General features: G+C 39.2%; 1 protein-coding gene across 1 annotated transcript; it reads left to right on the top strand.

The window, feature by feature from the left end:
• Positions 1-280: 280 nt before the first annotated feature.
• On the top strand, positions 281-19573 carry lepr (leptin receptor; the record flags this gene model as incomplete). Its single annotated transcript, XM_079221562.1, has 20 exons — positions 281-309; positions 428-480; positions 1481-1711; positions 3587-3716; positions 4010-4200; positions 5830-5978; positions 6917-7058; positions 9380-9537; positions 9682-9781; positions 10032-10134; positions 12159-12373; positions 12849-13003; positions 13599-13752; positions 13981-14063; positions 14162-14375; positions 16283-16489; positions 16584-16667; positions 16799-16892; positions 17066-17141; positions 17511-19573. 20 exons carry the CDS (start codon positions 281-283, stop codon positions 18447-18449), a joined length of 3507 nt encoding a protein of 1168 aa, XP_079077688.1. The 3' UTR covers positions 18450-19573.
• Positions 19574-20131: the final 558 nt, after the last annotated feature.

The following is a 20131-nucleotide window of genomic DNA, read 5'->3' on the forward strand; positions in this document are numbered from 1 at the left end:
ACAACAGACAAAAAACGCATTACAAAGAATAAATACCAGAAAATGCCATATGAAACATAATTAACATCAGAAAGATGCTATATCTAAAAATCACATGTAAAGGTGTTCATTACAAAATCAAACTGCTGCTGGAACGAAAAACCTTCTGAGTGGTTCAGTAGAACACTGAGGCATCCTGAGACTCACTGAATGATCTTCTGGGTCCATTCAAAACACAGTGTGGTGGATGTAGACCAACCAGGGCCCTGTTATCTGAAACCCTTTGGACGTTACAGGACACATGGCTCTGCCTTTAGTCAGCTGTATGAAGTGAGAATAAAAAGGGGGATAGAACTGTTCTCTGTGGTGCTCCAGTTTTAGTTAATAGTGTCAGAGAGTGTTTTATCTTCTCTCTTCCATTACTTATGCTCTCTCTGTTTCTCTACAGGGTTCGGTCCGTAATGTTGACAGCCCTGATGCATATCCTCCTGCTCTCTCACGGTGAGTTCAACCTCCAACAGTGTGTAGAACCAGTAGTACCAGTTTTCTTTCTTAAAAAACAGCCAATTCACGTTTGGAGTAAGCAGATAAACTTACCTGAGAAAGGTACCGTTCAAAAATAGTTATTGCCAGCATATTGCAGGAGCCTTATACCAGTGTTGGCACTTGAGAATCAAACAGTCGTCATATTTCCCATGTGGTGTGAAAATGAAAACCACTGGTCTTCTTGGACCGTACAGTGTGTTATTCTCTACCAGTTGTCAACCTACATACAGAGTTTCGCCAGAGCTAAATCACTTTCACATCAGGTGGTGTACACTAACACGGTCTTTGTGCTTTTCTCTTGATGGTTTTCTCTGAGACACAAACACAGTCTGTCATTAAAACTGCTCTGACTGATGCTTCACTTCAAAATACAAAATTACATGCAGGATGTCTCAGAAAGAGGATGTTATATTGCAACATTTTGTGGGGAATATAAACCTAATCTTATTTTCTTCCTCACTAATTCTGCCAGTTCATCCCTTTATTTAATGAAAATGTATGTTTGATTAATGACTTGTGCTAATAAAGGGACGTATATTTAACATTTTATTATAACAACCATTTTATTGAAAGCTGCTGAATAAAACAATTGAGAGCCTTATAATTGCAACATTTGCTATTAAAGATATAGTCTACGGGAGCAGATAATTGTGTTTGTGTTGTAATCAGAGCTTATCTGTGCTTTATTTATAGTTAATACATTGCTTGGTAAAAATGTAAATCATAACCTGTTTATTATAATCTAAATTTAAAATTTACAAAATGAAGCAATTCGGAGAAATAACACAATAAACACCATCTTTACTTCTAAAAAAAATAATAAACATATTGTAATTTGACTTGTCTGATGCAGAAAATAAAACCCTATCATAAAATATAAAAAAAACACTGAATATTAATTTTGTTTCTACCATGTGTCGAACCAGAGTTAACTTTCTCTCCTCTCTGTGAGCAGGTGCTCAGTGTTTGGAGCCTGAGGAGGGGGCCTCTCTCCAGGCAGGTGCCCTGGACCTCCCATGGCAGGATGAGCTGTGCTGTGACTCACCTTCAGCCCACCTCACTGCAGAGGGAGGCGACGCACACGTCACGACAAAGACAAACCGCTCTGAATCAAACCTCCCACCCGACCCCGTCTGCAGCTTCAGGGGCTCGACAAACAAATCACATCCTCATGAGTCCTCTGGCGGTAAGAATTTATTAGACACTGGTATCTACTGGTCTTTATTGAAGGCTTGTCGGGTTGCTCTGTCCTGGTTGGTAAGTCCCTTTTGAAAGAGTCAGTGCATGTGAAGTGATGTATTTCACACCATGTCTGTATTTTCATATGTTGAAATCAAACATGAGCCCATTAATATCAGACGTCTCTAGTCAGGTTTGGGAGTGGCTTTATACAAACATCAGGCTTCGTCATAACCGTTCGATAATTGGGTTTTCTCCAACTGCAGGAATGTGGCTGTAAAATACCACTGAGGCTACTCCCAGTTGTTTCTGCACTTCGTGAACCGGAATATTTGATAATTAACTCGATTCACATGTGGTGTGGTGCCTCCAGCGTTTTATTGCATGGCTTTGTAAATGTAAAGTAATGTTACATAATAAAAAAACATTATAAAGTGGCTTTTAATAGTAAACATTAAGATTGCAGGTTAGTAAGCTCAACTCGTACCCAAAATATTTTGCTTTTAGATTCAAAGAGTCTTTTCTTTTTGTTGAGAGAATCTGAAATGAAGAAAGAAAATATCAACGTTTCCCTGGAGGTTTTTAGGTGCTCCGTGGGGTTGTCATTCATAGACACGCACATACTGCGCTTTTAATGGTATTCAAACCAAACTCTTTCACAAGGAGCTTCTAAAACTACTTTAGCAGTATATTGAAAAACAATATTTAATTTACTGAAGCTGCTGTTTTCTACAATTGAAAGGTACCCTGTGGAACTTTTGAATGCTAGCGACGCCACAACACTTTGTTTTGATGATTGGTTGAGTTTGTGCTCAAGCCCACTGACAGTTTGACGCTATTCCATGATTCACTTCAGACAAGATGTACAGGACAGACCTCCTCGCATTTAGGAGATAGATACACAGTGATCTCAAGTAGCAACAGGGTGGCTGTATGCTGCTGCTCATCAGAGCATACAGCAGGGTCAGTGGGCCAGAGCCTCATGATTTTCCCTGCAGTGTCGTCACATGTCACTGATAGAGACGCCTCTAAAGATCCTCTTGAAAGACTCATTACACTTTAATGGCTTTTCAGCTAGCGTCCCTCCACCCATCAGAGCGAGTGGCCGTGTGTGTCTTGTGCTGTCAACGTCTGGCTCACAAGGATTCACATGTATCAGCACAACAGAATCAAACCAGCTGTTTCTTACCTTTTCTACTTATCCAGGAAATTGTTCAGCATCACTGTTTTCTAGGATAGAGAGTACGTAGGTTGTTGAGTTTAAATAGCAAACGTGGGACCAGTTCAAGTGAGTCATAATTATAAAATGCTCCCTTGATAATGTCAGCGTGGCCGTGAAGATGGAGGTGATGCAATATTGAGACATGAGGGAGATGAGGAGGAGTTGTTTGACAGGCCCATTGTTTTCGTCAATCTGTGAGGCACTGTAATTCTTTTGAATCACTTGTGATTATTAAAGACTTTCCAGCTTTAATTCTTAGCAACTATGACGGAGAAGGCCGAAGCTGTGCCTCCTAACTGCTCCATGAGGCTTTTTGAAAATGTATGATTCAGCTCCAAGGTCACTCACTGGTTGTTTTGCTTATTCCTGTTTGCCTGTTAGTCACTGTTCTTATTCTTATACAAAAGGTGGCCAGGATTCTCCTTTTGTAGATAATTAGTCTAATTAAGTTTGATTCATTGATTAATTGAAATCTAAGAGACTTTTCCCTCTTCATTACTAGAAACTCGCATGCAGCTTTAACATTTCACTCTTCTCAGAATACGAAGCTAGGCCATTTTCTGAGAAGCCTTCATTTGAAGGTCACAGTCCACTGATGTACACGACACAGGGTTATGGTGCTGGTCATGCTACTAACGTGCCTTTCTGATTCCTTGTCAGGCACCTGTTTGGACATACTGTGCAGAATTGATGAAAACTGGGAACATTTAACATGTGACCTTCAGTCTCTCTTTCCACCATCGGCCGGGGTGGATGCTGGTCCTATGGCAGTTAGTCTACGGCGACTGTTGTGAGTATTAAGCGTCACTCTTTTATTATTTTGTGTGTATATATGCTTTAGTCTAATTGGATCCTTTCCCAACTGCTCAGCGGGTAACGTGCGTGATGATAGATAAAGTTGCACAGTTTTCATGAAATTATAGTGTAAAGTGTTCAAAGACTTCTTGTCCAAGCTAATGAAGATAATGTCATATAATTTTGGACATTCATTGCTATTTAGTTTTGACCGCATATTTAAAATTCAGATATTATACTTTGCACTGAGATAACATAACTTAAGTATATTTCGTATCAATTTCTCAGATCACAGAAAGACGACACAGAGGTGAAGGATGGGAATACTGCACCTGATAATCCCGTTGTCTGTGAAGGGAAGGATTCCTTCATGTGTTCACTCGCTCTTGGCGCTGCGACAAACTTTGTCAGCGTGGTAACCATAAGCATCTCCTCCGCCATCGCTCCGCCTGTTCTCCTCAGGATTCCTGACCGACCTGGTATGTTTTCTGTGTATGCATGCTGTGTTTGTTCATTGAGACCATGAGGTTAAACTGAGTAGAAACGCATTGTTTTTAAATGTATTCACTCGCCAGTGGAAGTTAAAGTGTCGTTCGTAAAACCTTCATCCTTCTAAATTAGCTTTTTCTGCTCATGGAATTTAACTACTGAAAATGTAATGTTTGGATTGAGTATAAGGATGTATAAGCAAACAATTTGATATGTACTATATATGCTGTAGGATAGCTTTTAAAGTTAAAATAGTTATAGTTGTTTGCTTGTACGTCCAGATTTGTAGCTTATCTGTACATATAGAATAGATCATCTGATCATGTCACGAAAGAATTGCATCAATAGTATGACTGTGTAAATTGTATCAATAGTATGAAAAATATTGTGAAAATCATATGTTCTTATGTGACGTCATCAAATGTTGTGTCTGACCAGTAGTCCAAAACCCAAAATATTACATTGACAGAAATGTAGGACCAAGAAAATAGCCAAAGATTGTTTCAGCTCTAATATATTTTTTTTTTTTTTACAACAAAAACAAATAAAAGTTTGGCAAACTTTCATCATGAAAAGTTTGGCTTAATTAGCTATTACCAATTATTTGCTTTGTAACAAACAATCGCTAAACACTGTGTATTCTGATTAGCTTCTGACTGTTAAAATGCTACCTATAAAATAAACCCAGATTGAGAACTTTCCAGTTGAATGGCACCTGATACCATAACGTAATTTATTCTTTTAAAAAAAAGTTTGTTGCATCTCATCAGGTTACATGTTTATATTTACCCATGAGAAGAAAAAAATAAACCAGTCTTTGTGAGAGCAATCTGTAAAATACATTTTTTTTTAATGTTGAGTCATTACTAGACATCTTTGTGGTTTTAGGACTCAATTATCTCTTTCTGTACGTGTCATACTTGAAACAGTATCACTTTAGTGAATGGAAGTTAATGTAAGTCACACCTCTGAAATCCACCTGGAATGGTATAATTCAGTCTAAATATTAAGCTCCATATACAGCACAGATGAATCATGGGATAATCACATTTCCCAGCTGCATGCTTCCATTAAAAATCCACTCACTGACATTTAAGTGTGTAAGCTTTATATATGTGAAGAACATAAGGTGACGTGAAACTAAAGTAAGTAGAGAAATCAAATCATATTTTGTCAATATTTCTTTATGAACTCAAGATGTGATTTATTCATTGATTTAATATTGTTAATCCTGATATGAGGAATACATGATTATGGATCTTTTTCGCATGAAGGTAAGAGCAATTACAGCGAATTGAATCTTTAGATATACAGTGCTGTTATGCCATATTTGAGTTAATAACCACAGCTGTAACAAGTGACCTTACGGCTACACAGTGGAGCTTTAAATCTCTTCCAGATGCAAACTCAGATATTGTAATTTTATAAGCCATATGGAAAAAAATCGTACTCTGATTTCATGTACAGTTATTGTAACGATACATTGGATTTAACAACCGTTGATAAAATGTGAATCGATATTAAACCAGGATCAAAGTTACAATAACATTAACTATATATTTTGTTGTGACTGTAGACATGTGCTTCTGTTTTAGAGACGATCTGTTCTATTTCTACAGTGAAACAGAGTCCTCCAGTCAACCTGTCACACATTCAGACCATTGAAGCTGAACTGATTGTACACTGGGACGACCCGTCAGACTCCGATATCGGTCCGCTGAGATACGAAGTTCGACACTCTCCCAACGCCGCTCGTACAGCATGGCAGGTAACATGAAGCATTGCTATATTATCACATGAAATGTGATACTTTCTAAGAGTTTCCCACTGCACCCACTGGGAGTCATGTGATCTGAAAACATTGGGACCATTTTATGATAAGGGACCTTTTATATAGGATTTGTAAACTGTAGTCAATGACTTTATTGTTTGTTATAGATTAGTTAAAAGCTATTAATAAAAACATTTGGCTTTACAGGTTGTAAAAAGACCTTTGGCTGGTGTTTTTACCTTTTTCAGTTTTTAAGATAATCCATTAATAAATGTTCTTGGCCATCTTTTCTACAGCTATAAATGTTAAGTCATTAATAATGTTGATGTTTAACCCATCAAGTATGCAGTTGTACATGTTAATACCTTGGTGGTCAAACGGTGAAATTACCTTTTTCTTTTATTTTACAACCCATCAACCCAAAAGTTGTTCTTAATAGTTTCAAACAGGACATATTGGGTGCAGACTGCAAAGAAAGTCTTGACACCAGGTGCAAAATTTGCTTCAAACGGAGAAATTAAAATATGCTGTTAGGTTTTAAAGAATTTACAGTACATTGATAGTAATGAATAGAGAAACCTACACAAGTTAGTCTGAACCTTGAGTGAGTTACACTTACTGTATTTGCTTTTCACTGCTTATTCGCAGCACACATTTCCACTGACAAGACAGTATGTTTACTCAGTGCGACTTGCTCACTCACAGTCAGTTTCCATTCTAAAAGCCCCATACAGTGTACTTAGCATTCAACAGTGCACTCAGTGTTCAGGAGTGGATCAGAAACTCCATGATTCATTGAGGGGTATGATGTCAGACGTACTGTTTAAGACTCCTACAAGTGGATAAAGGAAATATGGTACCTCTTAATCATGGTTCTCACATGTTAATATGCCCAACTATCCTGGAGTCAGTGTGGTGTGTTGGTGTGTGTCCAGGTGGTGTCTGCACCTGCAGAGCCCAGGTTGTCTCTGGAGCTGAAACCCAGACTAAACTACACCATCCAAGTCCGCTGCTCTGGCTTGGACACGCCTCCAGTGTGGAGTGACTGGAGCGAACCTCACCACATCTACCTGTTCTGTAAGAACCGTTCCCTTCCGAATGTCTGTAAAGAGACATACAACATTATTTTCTTGTTTTCCCTTTCGATGCAAATGTGTCACAGGAGTCCAATGACTCCCCTGGGATTCTTGGAAGAACACCTTAGCCTTCATTGAAATTAGCAGAAACTAAGTGACAGCTGGAATTATCCACCACTTACTATGGTAGATTGATCTCAATAATTTCTCAGGTAGATGTATGTTAATGCTGGACTATTGAAATGAGTCCAGCTCGTTAGCTATTAATGAAGAAGTCATTCCAGTGGGGTCAATAGACTCAGAGCCACAGGCCGTTCTCAAGGCTAGTGACCAGCTACAAATCGTAAAGTATAACATAAATAAAGGAAATGTCACAAGCAGCAAATCTGTTCAAAGATGAACATGAAGCTGAAACTGAGTTAAGAAATGAGACTTGTTTGCTCTAAATCAGGGGTTCTTAGCCTTTTTGACCTCGGGGCCCAACTTTTCAAGTACAAAGTGCCCTGGGGCCCATTCAAATATTAACACTGTATTGGTTTATGAACTAATTGATCTCACTCTTGGTTTGACTTGTATTCAATAACTAAATCAAATCTACCTACAGTTTAACAAGCAAAAACCTTGTCAAATAAATGACATGATACAATGTGATCATCACACATACATTTATTGATCATGTGTATGTAAACCTGCACAGACAACAAGTCATGGAACAAATCAAGCTAATACAATAACTAATTTAAAGGCTCAGATCAGGCGTATTAACACAAAAATAACTAATAATTCTCAAAAAAAACGGAGAAAAAAAATGTCATTTGATAAATAAAATGTGGTATAAATACACTGCACAATTATTAGGAAAGTAGTATTTTTTAGGATTAATTGTATTATTGAACAACTACAGTGCTCTTGGTCAATCCAAAATGTTAATAAACCTCACACCTCAACATTTAAAAGTGAGGGTTTTACTTTCTTAGGAAATATCTGTGTGTTCACAATTATTGGGCAACTATTAGTGTGCAGACAAGTGTGCACACAATTCAAAATAAATGTAATAAATACATTCATTAAATGTAATAAAGTGCAAATAAAAATATAGCCTTATGATGTGAATGATATGCTTCAGCAGTCTTCATGTTTGCAGAACCAGAAGTTGCTCTTCACATCTGTGACAGCTGGCTTTCACAGCACATTTGGAGTTGCCAGCCAGTGACAGACAGACCTTTTATGCATCTGGAGTACATCGTCCTTTCTCTTGATAAATCCCATCGGCTTTCCCACGAGTGTTGGATGTTTAGTCTTTAGATACAGCTTTAGCTGTGAAGCCTTCAGTGCTGCGTTAGCTAACGAGGCTAGCGTTAGCTAGCGTTAGCCCTCACACACTGGGCTCCGCCTCGTTACCTCCGTTCACAAAGCTCTACTTCGTGAAGTCAGGATTGTACTTGCACAAACATTTAGACGTTTGGGGGGATGTTCAGCAGCACTTTAGTCTTCATGTTTTCGTTTTAAATACTTCTCTATAACTTTCACTACAGGCTAGCTAGCTGCTGGCTGAGTTTCTTCTTCTGCATATGCAGAGCTTGTTAAACAACTGACTGACGCATTACCGCCACCAAGTGGTGGGAAGCTGTATTGTACCTGAGCGTCTCGTGGATAACAGTAATTTCTCTGTTGACTTCAATTCATAACCTATGCGGCCCTCGCGGCCCACAGGTGAAAACGAAAAGTTTTTGGCGGCCCTCTTGGTGGCGCTCGCGGCCCAATGGGGGGAATCAAAGCTCTAAATGATCCTTTTAATCAGAAACTGTAAAAAGCTTTTGTTTGCTGGTTGTTAGTGTGTGCTCTGCAACGTAAGACTGCTAATTAAAATAAAAAACAGCTAAATTAAAAAGGGTTTTCTCAATGTATATCAGCAGTAAAAATACATTTGAACAATCATGAGACATGAGACATGACTTTTCACAACTCATTTCAAAGTTTTCTTTTCAAATGAATAGTACTTTGCTGATGAGTCACTTTTCTTTTGACTCCATGAGGATGTTTTGCTTGGCTGCAACTGAGGGATTTCTTTTGTATAAAGTTTACATGGAAACCTTGGGTGAATGGGAGTTAGACGTCACTTAGACGTTAGATGTTCAGCTGAGGGTCTTTGTTCTATTTTCCTTTGTTACTTTTCACATTTTTTTTTATGTATAAAAACAAAAAAACTTATTGTATTGAGATCTCTATATAAACTATAAAAGGAGGAATTTCATAAGAGAGCTTTTGGTAATAAAAAATTATATATATCATTATATCATGTTTGTGTGTGTGTGTGTGCAGCGGTGAGCTACATCCCTGAGAAAGTGGTGGCGCGACCAGGGGACAACGTAACAGTGTATTGTGTGTTCAACAACCACAACATTAACGCCAGCACGGCCATGTGGACACTCAACTTCCAACCACTTCATCGCAGTCAGTACCGCCAAGTCAACCAGTGGGTAAGATAAACAACAAAAAACCTTTCCTCCAGGGCTTTTCCAACAAGTTTCCAATTTTTTTTCCACATTTCCAACAAGTCTTATTGACTTCCTTGTGTATCTTTGGGAAAGTAAAATCCCTGTAAATAACCTTTCCCAAACCAGGTCAGCCAGATCACAGTACGTCCTTCTGAGATGCAGATGTATGACCTGCTGCAGTGCACTCAGGACTGGGATGGCCCGTACAGCCAGATCTATGTAGAAGGTGAACTTTGTTGCATCTCACATACAGAAATCAGACATTTATTAAGACATGGATGAGCTTTTGCTGCAGTGAAAGTTAATTTACCCTCTGACATTTTAAAGTTCCTTAAAGTCCCTTTATAAATCAGTTTTCCACCATAGTGGGCAATAAAAGAGAGTGACTACACAATTATTTGAACCAAAATCTTCCCAGAGTGCAGAGGCTAATTCCAGTGAAGTTTATTCTTTTATTTTGTTTTATTATGTTTCAGGAGCCTCCATCAATATAAACTGTGTAACCAACGGCGATATCGATGCTATGGACTGCAGATGGAACAACACACAGTGGTGGACTAATCCTGAATTCAGGTCAAGGTAACTCAGCAATTTACATTTGACAATAGCCGTCTCACTTTAGTGTTGTATTTTTGGATGCTTGTGCAATCTTTGGCATTGCTGACTTGGAAGTTATAGAACACAGTGTACCAGACAGCACATGTTAAAATCTGTTAAAAAACACTAGAACAATGAGGGCTGACAGAATGATGTTTCATAACTCTCTCTCTCTGTCTCTCTCTCTCTCTCTCTCTCTCTCTCTCTCTCTCAACAATACTCTATGTACCTCTTCCTTTTCTAAGATATAATTATTCGTCTTTGAAATATAAATATAGAAGTCTCCACTGTGTATTTAGATATGTGATATTTTGTGCCACTTAGAAGTGACAGGATATGTGACGTATAATTATATTTGATGACAATTTAGATATTATTCTCATAGTTTTAGAAGACTGGGCAAGAAACCTGAGCAGTCAGACATTCATACAGCTTTTACACAAATCCCCAAACTCATTTTGCAGATCAAATTAAAGTGAATCCCAAAACGTGTCATCATTACACATTACAGATTGACTTCCTGGTTCAACTTGACAGTAGTTGTGCCAGACAATGACCACGGAGTCATGTGAATCACAGATTAATTACACAGTTTAACCATCATAGGATGTGTGATCTGGAGATCTGCATTAATGCTTTCAAGTGATAGATTGTGTATACAAACTTGACCTTGTCATTGTGACGTCACCCATTGGTTTGTGGAATGCCGTTTGGATTATGGCTGTTGGCATGTTTGGTTTTTTTGCAACCAATGAACAGAAGTTACCATATTTGGAATACAGAGGAGGGATGTAGAGACGCGGTATATGGCTCTGGTAGCGGCAGTGACCTGTCAATCAAAGTAAGCCTGTCTTATCACATTATCCGCTTTATGGTCTAGGGAACATCATCAATCAATAAGCAATCCTGCTGTATTGAAGACTTGAGACTAGCGATTGAGACCATAAACTCATGTTTGCAATGTTTACTGAGCTAATAAATTAAGTGAGAAGTAGAGTCATTTTCTCATAGACATACAATCTGACTTCTTTTTGCAACTGGAGGAGTCGCCCCCTGCTTGCCAGCACAGAGAATGCAAGTTTTAAGACACTTCCGCATTGGCTTCACTCGGCAGAACTGGAGGCTCGTTCGAGATGAGCTGCGTTTCGTCTTGAAAGTGGACGAGAGTAGGCGATAGTAGCAAGGGGTGGTGAGAAAACACTGCGGTCAAGTCAGACAGTTTTCCGCAGCCTTCAAAGAATAAACAGGACATCACAGAAACAGTTACATCCTGTTCGATCCAATCTGTAGGCTATTTGTAGTTTGCTGACCTCGTTAGGATTCATTCATGTGTTCGTAAATATATATTTACGTGTAAATGTACAGTATCTGCATTGTACGCTAACCTTTGTTCTTTTTTGTCTGCCTGTGAAACACATTGCTGCTCAATTTGATATGTGTTATAAATAAGCTTTATCTTTATCAATCACACAAGATATGTTGTTAGATTAAACCTTCATTGCACAACATGAGACTTATAGCTAACAATCTAGCGTTAAATATTACAATTAAACAGAAAAATAGTATTTTCTAGAAAACGTTTGGTGTCAAATCTAAGAGCCAATCAGCTCTTTGATCTGGCGATAGCCAGGAGTTTCCCATTATGCAAGTCGGGATCAAGTCAGACATGAATTTAACAGGTATACATTGTTGCATCTCGAGGACTGGCTCATCTCGAACGAGCCTTTTACTGTGGGCCCAACAGAGGCCTCGTCTTACTTAATTTCATCAAAAGTTGCCTTACTTTGGTAACTACAGTGTTATCACAACCAACAGAAATAATGTAAAAAAATACCAAAATAAGACCAAAGTTGTCAGAAACTGGAATTATCCTGTATTTTATACAACTTGAGCATCTGACATTGTATTATGGGCATGCAAGCTGTATTGATCAGATTGTATAAAAAGGGAAAAGAAAAGAACTTCAGGAATCACGTGACAAAAGTCTTAATTTATTGATCATCCAGGTGGGCCGACCTGCCATGCGATGTGATGGAGGAGAGGGAAAGAGCTGGGGAGACAGTGGGGAAGATGGGGCCGGCTTGCCCGCAGGTTCACTCCAAGCGGGAAACCTGCACCATCCAGCCTCTGAGGATGAACTGCTACAAGCTGTGGCTGGAGGTGCCAGCCCTGCAGGGCTCCGTCAGGACTAAACCCATCTACCTGTCACCCATAGATCATGGTGAGCAAGATGGATTTATGTGTGGAAAATATCACAAGTAAATAGAACATAAATATCATTAGGTATTATGATTTAATTTGTGTTTTCAAAATAAAATAGCATATGGAAATCTCTAAAGAATATGAATTCTCTCCACGCTCTATTGAGACATTCTAGAAAATCTGGAGTATCTAAATGCCATACACTGAAAATTTGTATGAATCAAACTGCAGTTTTGAAGGCAATATTATTAGTATAGTATTTTTCTTTAAAGGGAATCTATAATAAAGGCTCATAGAGAAAAGAGTTGTAATGTTTGAAGGGAACCTTTGAATATATAGGTTAAAATTGTGATCTGTTGATCACAGAAAAATGAAAAAGGTGTAAACGTCATGACACATGATTGTTGATTCTGTTGTAATTGTCAGTTTATTTTCCATTACTGTATCTATGATGATGTCGCATAAGACAAACTCCCACTCTATTTCCCTTGCAGTAAAACCCCACACGCCCACTAATGTGCGGGCAGTGAGCCGCAGCAGTGGGGTCCTGATGGTCACGTGGGAGCCTCCGTCTCTGCCAGCCGAGGGGCTCCAGTGTCAGATGTGGTACCGCTCACCCTCTGCTGTAAGAGCCCAGCCGGAGTGGAAGGTGAGCTGGTGTGTTGGACTATTTACCAAACATATACAAGTACAGGTCCATTTACCAACCCAAAACAAATTGGTTCAGTGGCACTATGGACTGCATTTTACTTACCTTTATGGGAAAATAATTATTGTGGGAGGTAAATAGACAATGCCTTCCAGTACATTGCAAACTGGATGAGTACCGCAGAACTCTTCCAACTCATCTCTGTTCATTCACTGTTATATTATTTGGAAACTATCTTTCCAAAATGTTCTTCTACCTGTATTAAAGATGTTAATCTATCAAGAACACTGATGTCCAGGACTCAGCTGGTACATACAGTGGTCTAATATCTTTTAAATGACAGGATGCTTGGACTCTAATGGTCAGTTTGACAAGACCTGATACAAGCTATTATGAGACCATATTCCTGTCTTCTGATTGAAAAATTATTTTGGTAATTGGACAGACGCTAATATCAATATAATGAGAATGATGAGGAAATACTGTTCATGTCTCAGTTTGTTTTGATGGATGAACCAGATGTGTACTCCACAGGTCAGATATTCTCTATTTCCTTTATCCCAAATGAGCTCTAAATAAGATGTCATGCCTGCAGATCCAGAGTCCAGTACGGGTTTCGTGGATGGAGGTCGCAGTGTCGGACATGTGCCGGGTGTATATGGTACAAGTACGCTGCATGCACACCAACGGCACCGGCTATTGGAGCGAATGGAGCGATGTGGTCTACTCCACACCTCAGAACAGCAGAGGTACGGTACAACACCATTACTTTGACCCCAAAAATTCAAATAATATTAACCTTTAAAGACCACAGCTGCAGCTAGATGCCTGATGTGACCTTCTACATCACTTCTGACCATCTGATTCTAGCTCAAATTAAAAACGACCCCTATGCTACGCATCATGCCATCTCCTCCACCACTAAAACACAGTGGTGTAAGAACTAATGTGATGTAATTTGCCGGTCTCCCTCTCAGCTCCTGAGCGTGGCCCTGATTTCTGGAGAGTCTTTCAAGATGAGCCATACGGAAACCAGACTAATGTAACGCTGCTATTCGAGGTACACAAACTGAGAAACATATACATACATTGTCAGGCTTGTAATGAAGACACAACTAAATATAATAGATGTTTGCTTTCCTGCATTTTTTTGGACAGCGACTCCAAATATCCGGGCGTGCTTATTGCGTGGATGGATTCATAGTCCAGTACAAGGCGTCGACTGGCTTTGTGATCAGGCAGAAGATCGACATAGCGTCCTCCTACAGCTTTCAGTGGGACCAAGATCCCCAAACTGTGACTGTGGAGGCCTACAATAATCTGGGGAGCTCCACTAACAACATCAACATGACGCTGGAGAGACAACCCACACGTGAGTGAGCTGGGATTATCAGCGACTGGAGAGAAAATAATGAAAATGGTGTTGTTGTTTTGTTCCTGAAGATCGACAAACTGCCACATTCTCAATATTACCTATTAGTACTACAGGATAATTCAATAACTATACTACAAATACAGTATTTTGCAGTAATCTGACAGCTCTTGATATGTTGCCTGATGTCTCAAGGATAGCTAAGACAGTAAAGGAAAGGTGGACAGTGACCCATGAAAATGATCTGCACAGTTAATTCAGTCAACAAAAAACATGATTCTTGTCATTTATCAAGCAAAAATGCAAAACATGCATTAATTCTAGCTTTGCTAATGTGACTCGCTGCAGTTTATATATTGTTTGTTCAAAGTGTTATTGCTGAAAGATACAGCAAATAGTTATATACAAGAGCGAGAGATAATACAAACATGCCACATATCAGAATTAAATGTGAATGTGATTACTAAATCACAAAGTGTCTGATACAACCATGGAAAAATATTTAATCTTTTCAAAAACAACTTCAAAACAACCCAGGATTTGTCATAAATATAACCAAGATAAATCTAAAACAACTCAATGAGAAGAGGAGATTCAAACAGTGAGAAGAAAGAGTCGACCGTTTCTGTAACATGTTATGTTCCAGTAAAGGTATGAAAACTGTTCAAAGATCAAAAGGTTTTTCTTATTGCATTCTGAAAAAATAGTGCTGGTTCCAAAAGGTAGGCTAAGATCAAACAGATTCATGGTCAGTGCTTCACTTACAGACACACAAGCACATTTACCGGAAAGAAAATTACAAGGTGTTTTCCACTAATTTGTTTTCTTTCCTTACAAACAAAAAGTCAGAACCACTAAAAAAAATAACTTTTTTAAGGTTGTTGTGTTGAGAAAATGTTCGTCAAAGCCGGGAAATAAACAGCTATCCATTAGGGCATGATATTTGAAACACACATCTTATAATTGAGGCAAAGCTGCCATTAGCTGTAGTGTAGGGAAAACTTTTAGCAGGGCTCTAACACGGGTATTTTTTAAAATAGCTGTAAAAAATAGAAAAAGTAGAGTGGGGCTTGTGTTTGGCAGTTGTGTGTCTATTTCCTATTACTCATAATTCAGGGAAAAGTATTTTAAACTACTATTTGGCAGAATCAAAATGGGTTTTCTGTTTCTGACATTATTTTTTCAGGGAAAGTATGTAATGTCCCCATGCGTTTTCTGAGAACATGTTTTTAGTGTCATTGGAAGCTAAATTAAAGCTTAACAACTGATGTTGATCACACAGGACAAACAGTGGCTTATGAATCACATCACAGCAATCCATTAATTGGCCTCTTGTATGGAAGCCTCTGCTTTTGTTAGGTTTCTATTCTGTTTTATTAAGGTTTTTCTTTTATCAATAGTCTGTATATGAAAAAGCATGCAACAATATTTTGACATCAAAAATTGATCAATTGACGACGTTTAAGAGGTCGCTCTTAGTGACAAATACACATTTAATTGTCTTTTACCTCAATGTTTTCAGCATCACAACTTTACTGTTGGGTTCACTTTTGCTACTCTCCTATGTTTTGTGTTTGGCTGTAGCAAGCAGCTGAAAATACTACAAGTTTAAAGGTAGACATTAACTAAAACATTGTTTAGTTGTAGGTGCTCACAGCATACAAACCCTCCAGATAATCATGGATAATTGGCACATGAATGTAGATACTTCCTTTCAGGTCACAAGGTGTTTGCAGTGCTCTCCACCACGATCATCAAAACAGCGAAAAAAAGGAATATGTTTTTTTGGCAGAATAGCGTGAGAGAGCCACAGAGAGTACATTTCATGTTGAGTTCCCTTTGTTATGCAAGTGTAACAGGACTTAACGGAATAATTGTATTCACTCTTGTTGTTCTCTCCTCTGCAGGCCGCTTGGTGCGTTCATTCAGTGTGTTGGTTATCAACAGCACCTGTGTGTCTCTGTCCTGGAGTCTGTTGGACGACAGCTCTGTCCCTCTGTTCATGGTGGTCCAGTGGTCTCCACAGAGGCAACAGCTATCTGATCATCACAAGGGTCGGAGTGGGGACACATGGGCCAGACTGCCATACAGAGACAGCCCCATCTATCTGAGAGGTGACGGGAACTCTGCTCTGTCTCTTTTTTTTCTGTTAACCATGTGTTTTACTATAAAAGAGCGCGTAAACTAAGCCGACATGCATTATTCCAGGTGATTTCTTTGGCTCTGAGCAGTCAGGCTTCTACTTGTACCCAGTGTTTGCTGATGGAGAGGGGGAGCCAATGTACGCTATAGGTATTTACCAGTTTTCTGGCTGTTGTAACAGCATCATATTCAACATTTAAGTGTCTAAGGATGACACAATGCCAGCACTTTTGTTGAGTTGTTAGTTATAGGTCAGATGTGTATTTTTCCTTCTGTTTCAGCCACCAGACGAGACTTTGCAGCCTACATCATGGTGATAATCATCTCCTTCCTCTCCATTGTCCTGTTTATCACCCTGATCCTCTCCCAAAACCAGTAAGAGGCTCCTGTTTTGTGAAAAGATAAATCTCCAAAGACAAGTGTGACATTTAACAGGTCACAAGGGTGTAATTACATTTGATGCTAGCTGAAGGGAGATGTGGGGAGGGAGGGAGGAAAACAAGCCTTAAGCCAAAGAGATAAATCCTAAAGGCTGCATTTCTTTCCAGGATGAAAATGTTTGTGTGGAAGGATGTTCCCAACCCAAACAAATGCTCCTGGGCCAAAGGACTAGACTTCAAAAAGGTGAAAATAATATGCAACTACAGCAATTTTCTTCTTAAACAGTAACCAATGTCATGAACATGTTTACATGCATTCAGATTTTGTTTTCTCACAAATGCTCCTGAATGTGATTCATCGGAGTGATAGTGTAAAACATGTCAACCTTCATTTTAGACATGGAGTTACTTTGGGAAATACGGATATTCGCTTTCTTGCAAGAGTGAGAAGAGAACATAGACATGATACACATGATGCTACAGCCAGCAGCGGGTTAGCTTAGCTTAGCATAACGACTGGAAACAGTTAGCTTGGCTCCCACACTTTTCTTGCTCATATGTTTTTATATTTTGAAAACTTATGCTTTAAATCTGTTTCTACACATCTTTCTAGACTGACACCTTCAACCACTTGTTCCAACCTCCAGAGGGCCTGGCAGCCTGGCAGCTGCTCCTGCCATCTGAGAATATTTCCAAAGTCGCCATAGTTGACAAGATCGATCTCTCAGCTCTGACTACAGCTTTAGTCCAAGCCCCGCTTGTGTCCCTAACACTCGACCCAGCCACTGTGTTATCTCTCTCCCTTCCTCCAGGGTCTGACTCGGAGGTCAACCAAGCCCAGGCCATGGAGAATGAGGGGCTCCTAAGTGGAGCTCTTCATGTGGATGCCTTAGTCAGCTCAAACCCAAGATTAGATCAGTTAGACGATCCACCACCAGAAGGCCTCAATGACAGCTCTGCTCAGTCGTCAGTCACATATGCCACTGTGCTGCGCTCTGATCTGAAGAAGGAGCAGCAGCATATTAATCTCCACTACAAGAGTGGTAGCGGCAACAGCTCCAGCGATGAGGGCAATTTCTCTGCCAACAACTCAGACATTTCTGATTCTTTCCGCACCGGCCTGTGGGCGCTGGACAGCTGCCGAGGTGGAGAGATGGACGACCCGCGGCGCTTCTGCTCCTACAACTCTGTGGAGGAGCTTTCTGAAACATCAGAGCAAGAAGATGAAGAAGAGGAGGTGAGAGAAGAAAAAGACATGTACTATCTAGAAATGAACTATCCACCAGAGGATGAGGAAAGTGAGGAAGATGAGGAGCAGAGAGAAGAAGAGACAAATATTAAACTGCTCAACAATGTAGTTTTCAACAGAGAAGACTGCTCTGTGGAGTCACACCCTTTGCTCGGCCCTGAAGAATCAATGGAGCTGCTGTTGGCGACAACGCAAGGCTTTTCTCCGCTTTACCTGCCTCAGTTCAGAACTGCTTCGTGTACGAGGCAACTCAGAGCTCAACCACAAGACGACAAACCGCTCACACAGACTGCATTTAAATGAAAATGTACATCTTTAAATCAGTCATGTCATTGAAAGCCTCATGATTAATTTACCGAAGCGGGTTTGCACATGTTCCTTCAGGCACAGTGAGGTGTGGAGCTGAAAAGTGTTAAAATACCACGACCAATGTGTGATTGCAAATTGATGTTCATCAATGCTGCTATTATGTTCTGTGGGAGAAGATGTTGCAATCCTCATTCATACATTGCCCAGACATTTATTTCTTTAAAAGCCAGAATCTACTGTGCTACACTGCTCCTCTGCACTCGGTAAGTGATGCAGGAGCGCCTGCTCATAAATCTGAACCATTTCAATGGAGGTTAGGCGAGTGGAGTAATGTACAGTCCTCACAGAGAGCAGCATGCAGACTGTACAAGCAGTGCATTGGCGAGGAAGTGAGTAATAGAGGTGGTAGGCATCTTGTTGCTTCAAAATACAGTATAGACATGCATACAAACAGCATATTGCATAGGTGGTGATACCTTTGATGCATTAAAAAAAGATGTGGAAATGCTGTGTGTGCCTATTCACTCATCTGTTGCCACCGTAAAGTAGAAACAAGTTGTCTTTCATTCCCTGCTGAATTATTTTTGCTTTATTTCAAGTGAAACATGGAAAAGGTTCAAAGAGAATAAAAAGACGCACAGATAGTGAGAGAGAAAAGGCTCATAATCTGAACAGTTTTGGTTTCCTCAAAGCACATTGGACTGTGAAAGTAAGGCAAACCTTGGATGTCACATCAAAGCTATTAGTGTGACTAACTATAATGCAGGTTAATGATGTAAACAGATGTAGTATAAGTGTAATTGCAGGGGATTTTTGAAAACTGAATTAATTTTATTATTGCATTTGTAATTGGCTTATGCAACAACATCTGCATGCAACCCAAATAATGTGTTTTATACATTGTGCTGTAATGTATTTAAAACCTTAATATAGTTTGTGAGATATGTATTAATTGTTTTGGTGTTTGGCCATGTAAAAAAATAAAGACAAAAGAATGTATCTTTAAAACAAGAAGACAGAAATGAAAAATTATGAAAATATTGCTTGACAGAATTTGTTATTGTATATTGAGATATTCCTTCTATTTTTTATGGTTAAAATAAAGTGTTTATTGTGAAGTTTGTCTGGTTTGTGAAACAGGGATTGGTATGATTAGTGAATTGTGAAAACGTGCAAAAGAGGAGACTTCAGATACTCCCGCTTAGAGGAGAATGAGAATTCAGAGTTTCAACCTTGACAGCTCTTAAACAAAGAAACAACAGCTGGTCTGACACTTGTCATACTTTTATTCAGAGGTGTGTCCAATTGGGACAACAGGTGCAAGATAACAAGTGTCATTCAGCGATTACTAACCAAGGATCTCAAGAATCAAACAAGTGACAAGTGAAACTCAAATAAAAGACACACTGTGTCTTAAATGTGTTATTCATGGAGTTTCTTTCAGTGACCTGGCCCCGTTAAGTTGTGATACGGCTCCATAAATGGACAAGACGTGATGAACCAAAGCATAAAAGCCCTATGAATAAAGCTAAAGATCCACAACACATTGGTTTCAATCATTTCAGAATGTTAATAGCATCACTACTAATTATGTATATGTTTTGTATTATACAGTGGATGAATGTTCTTCATTACAAAACCTTAGAAAATAAATCGTAGAATCCACAAACAAAAGC

The sequence above is a fragment of the Taurulus bubalis genome, assembly GCF_910589615.1.
Source record: "Taurulus bubalis genome assembly, chromosome: 7".
In the NCBI taxonomy this organism is placed as follows: domain Eukaryota; kingdom Metazoa; phylum Chordata; class Actinopteri; order Perciformes; family Cottidae; genus Taurulus; species Taurulus bubalis.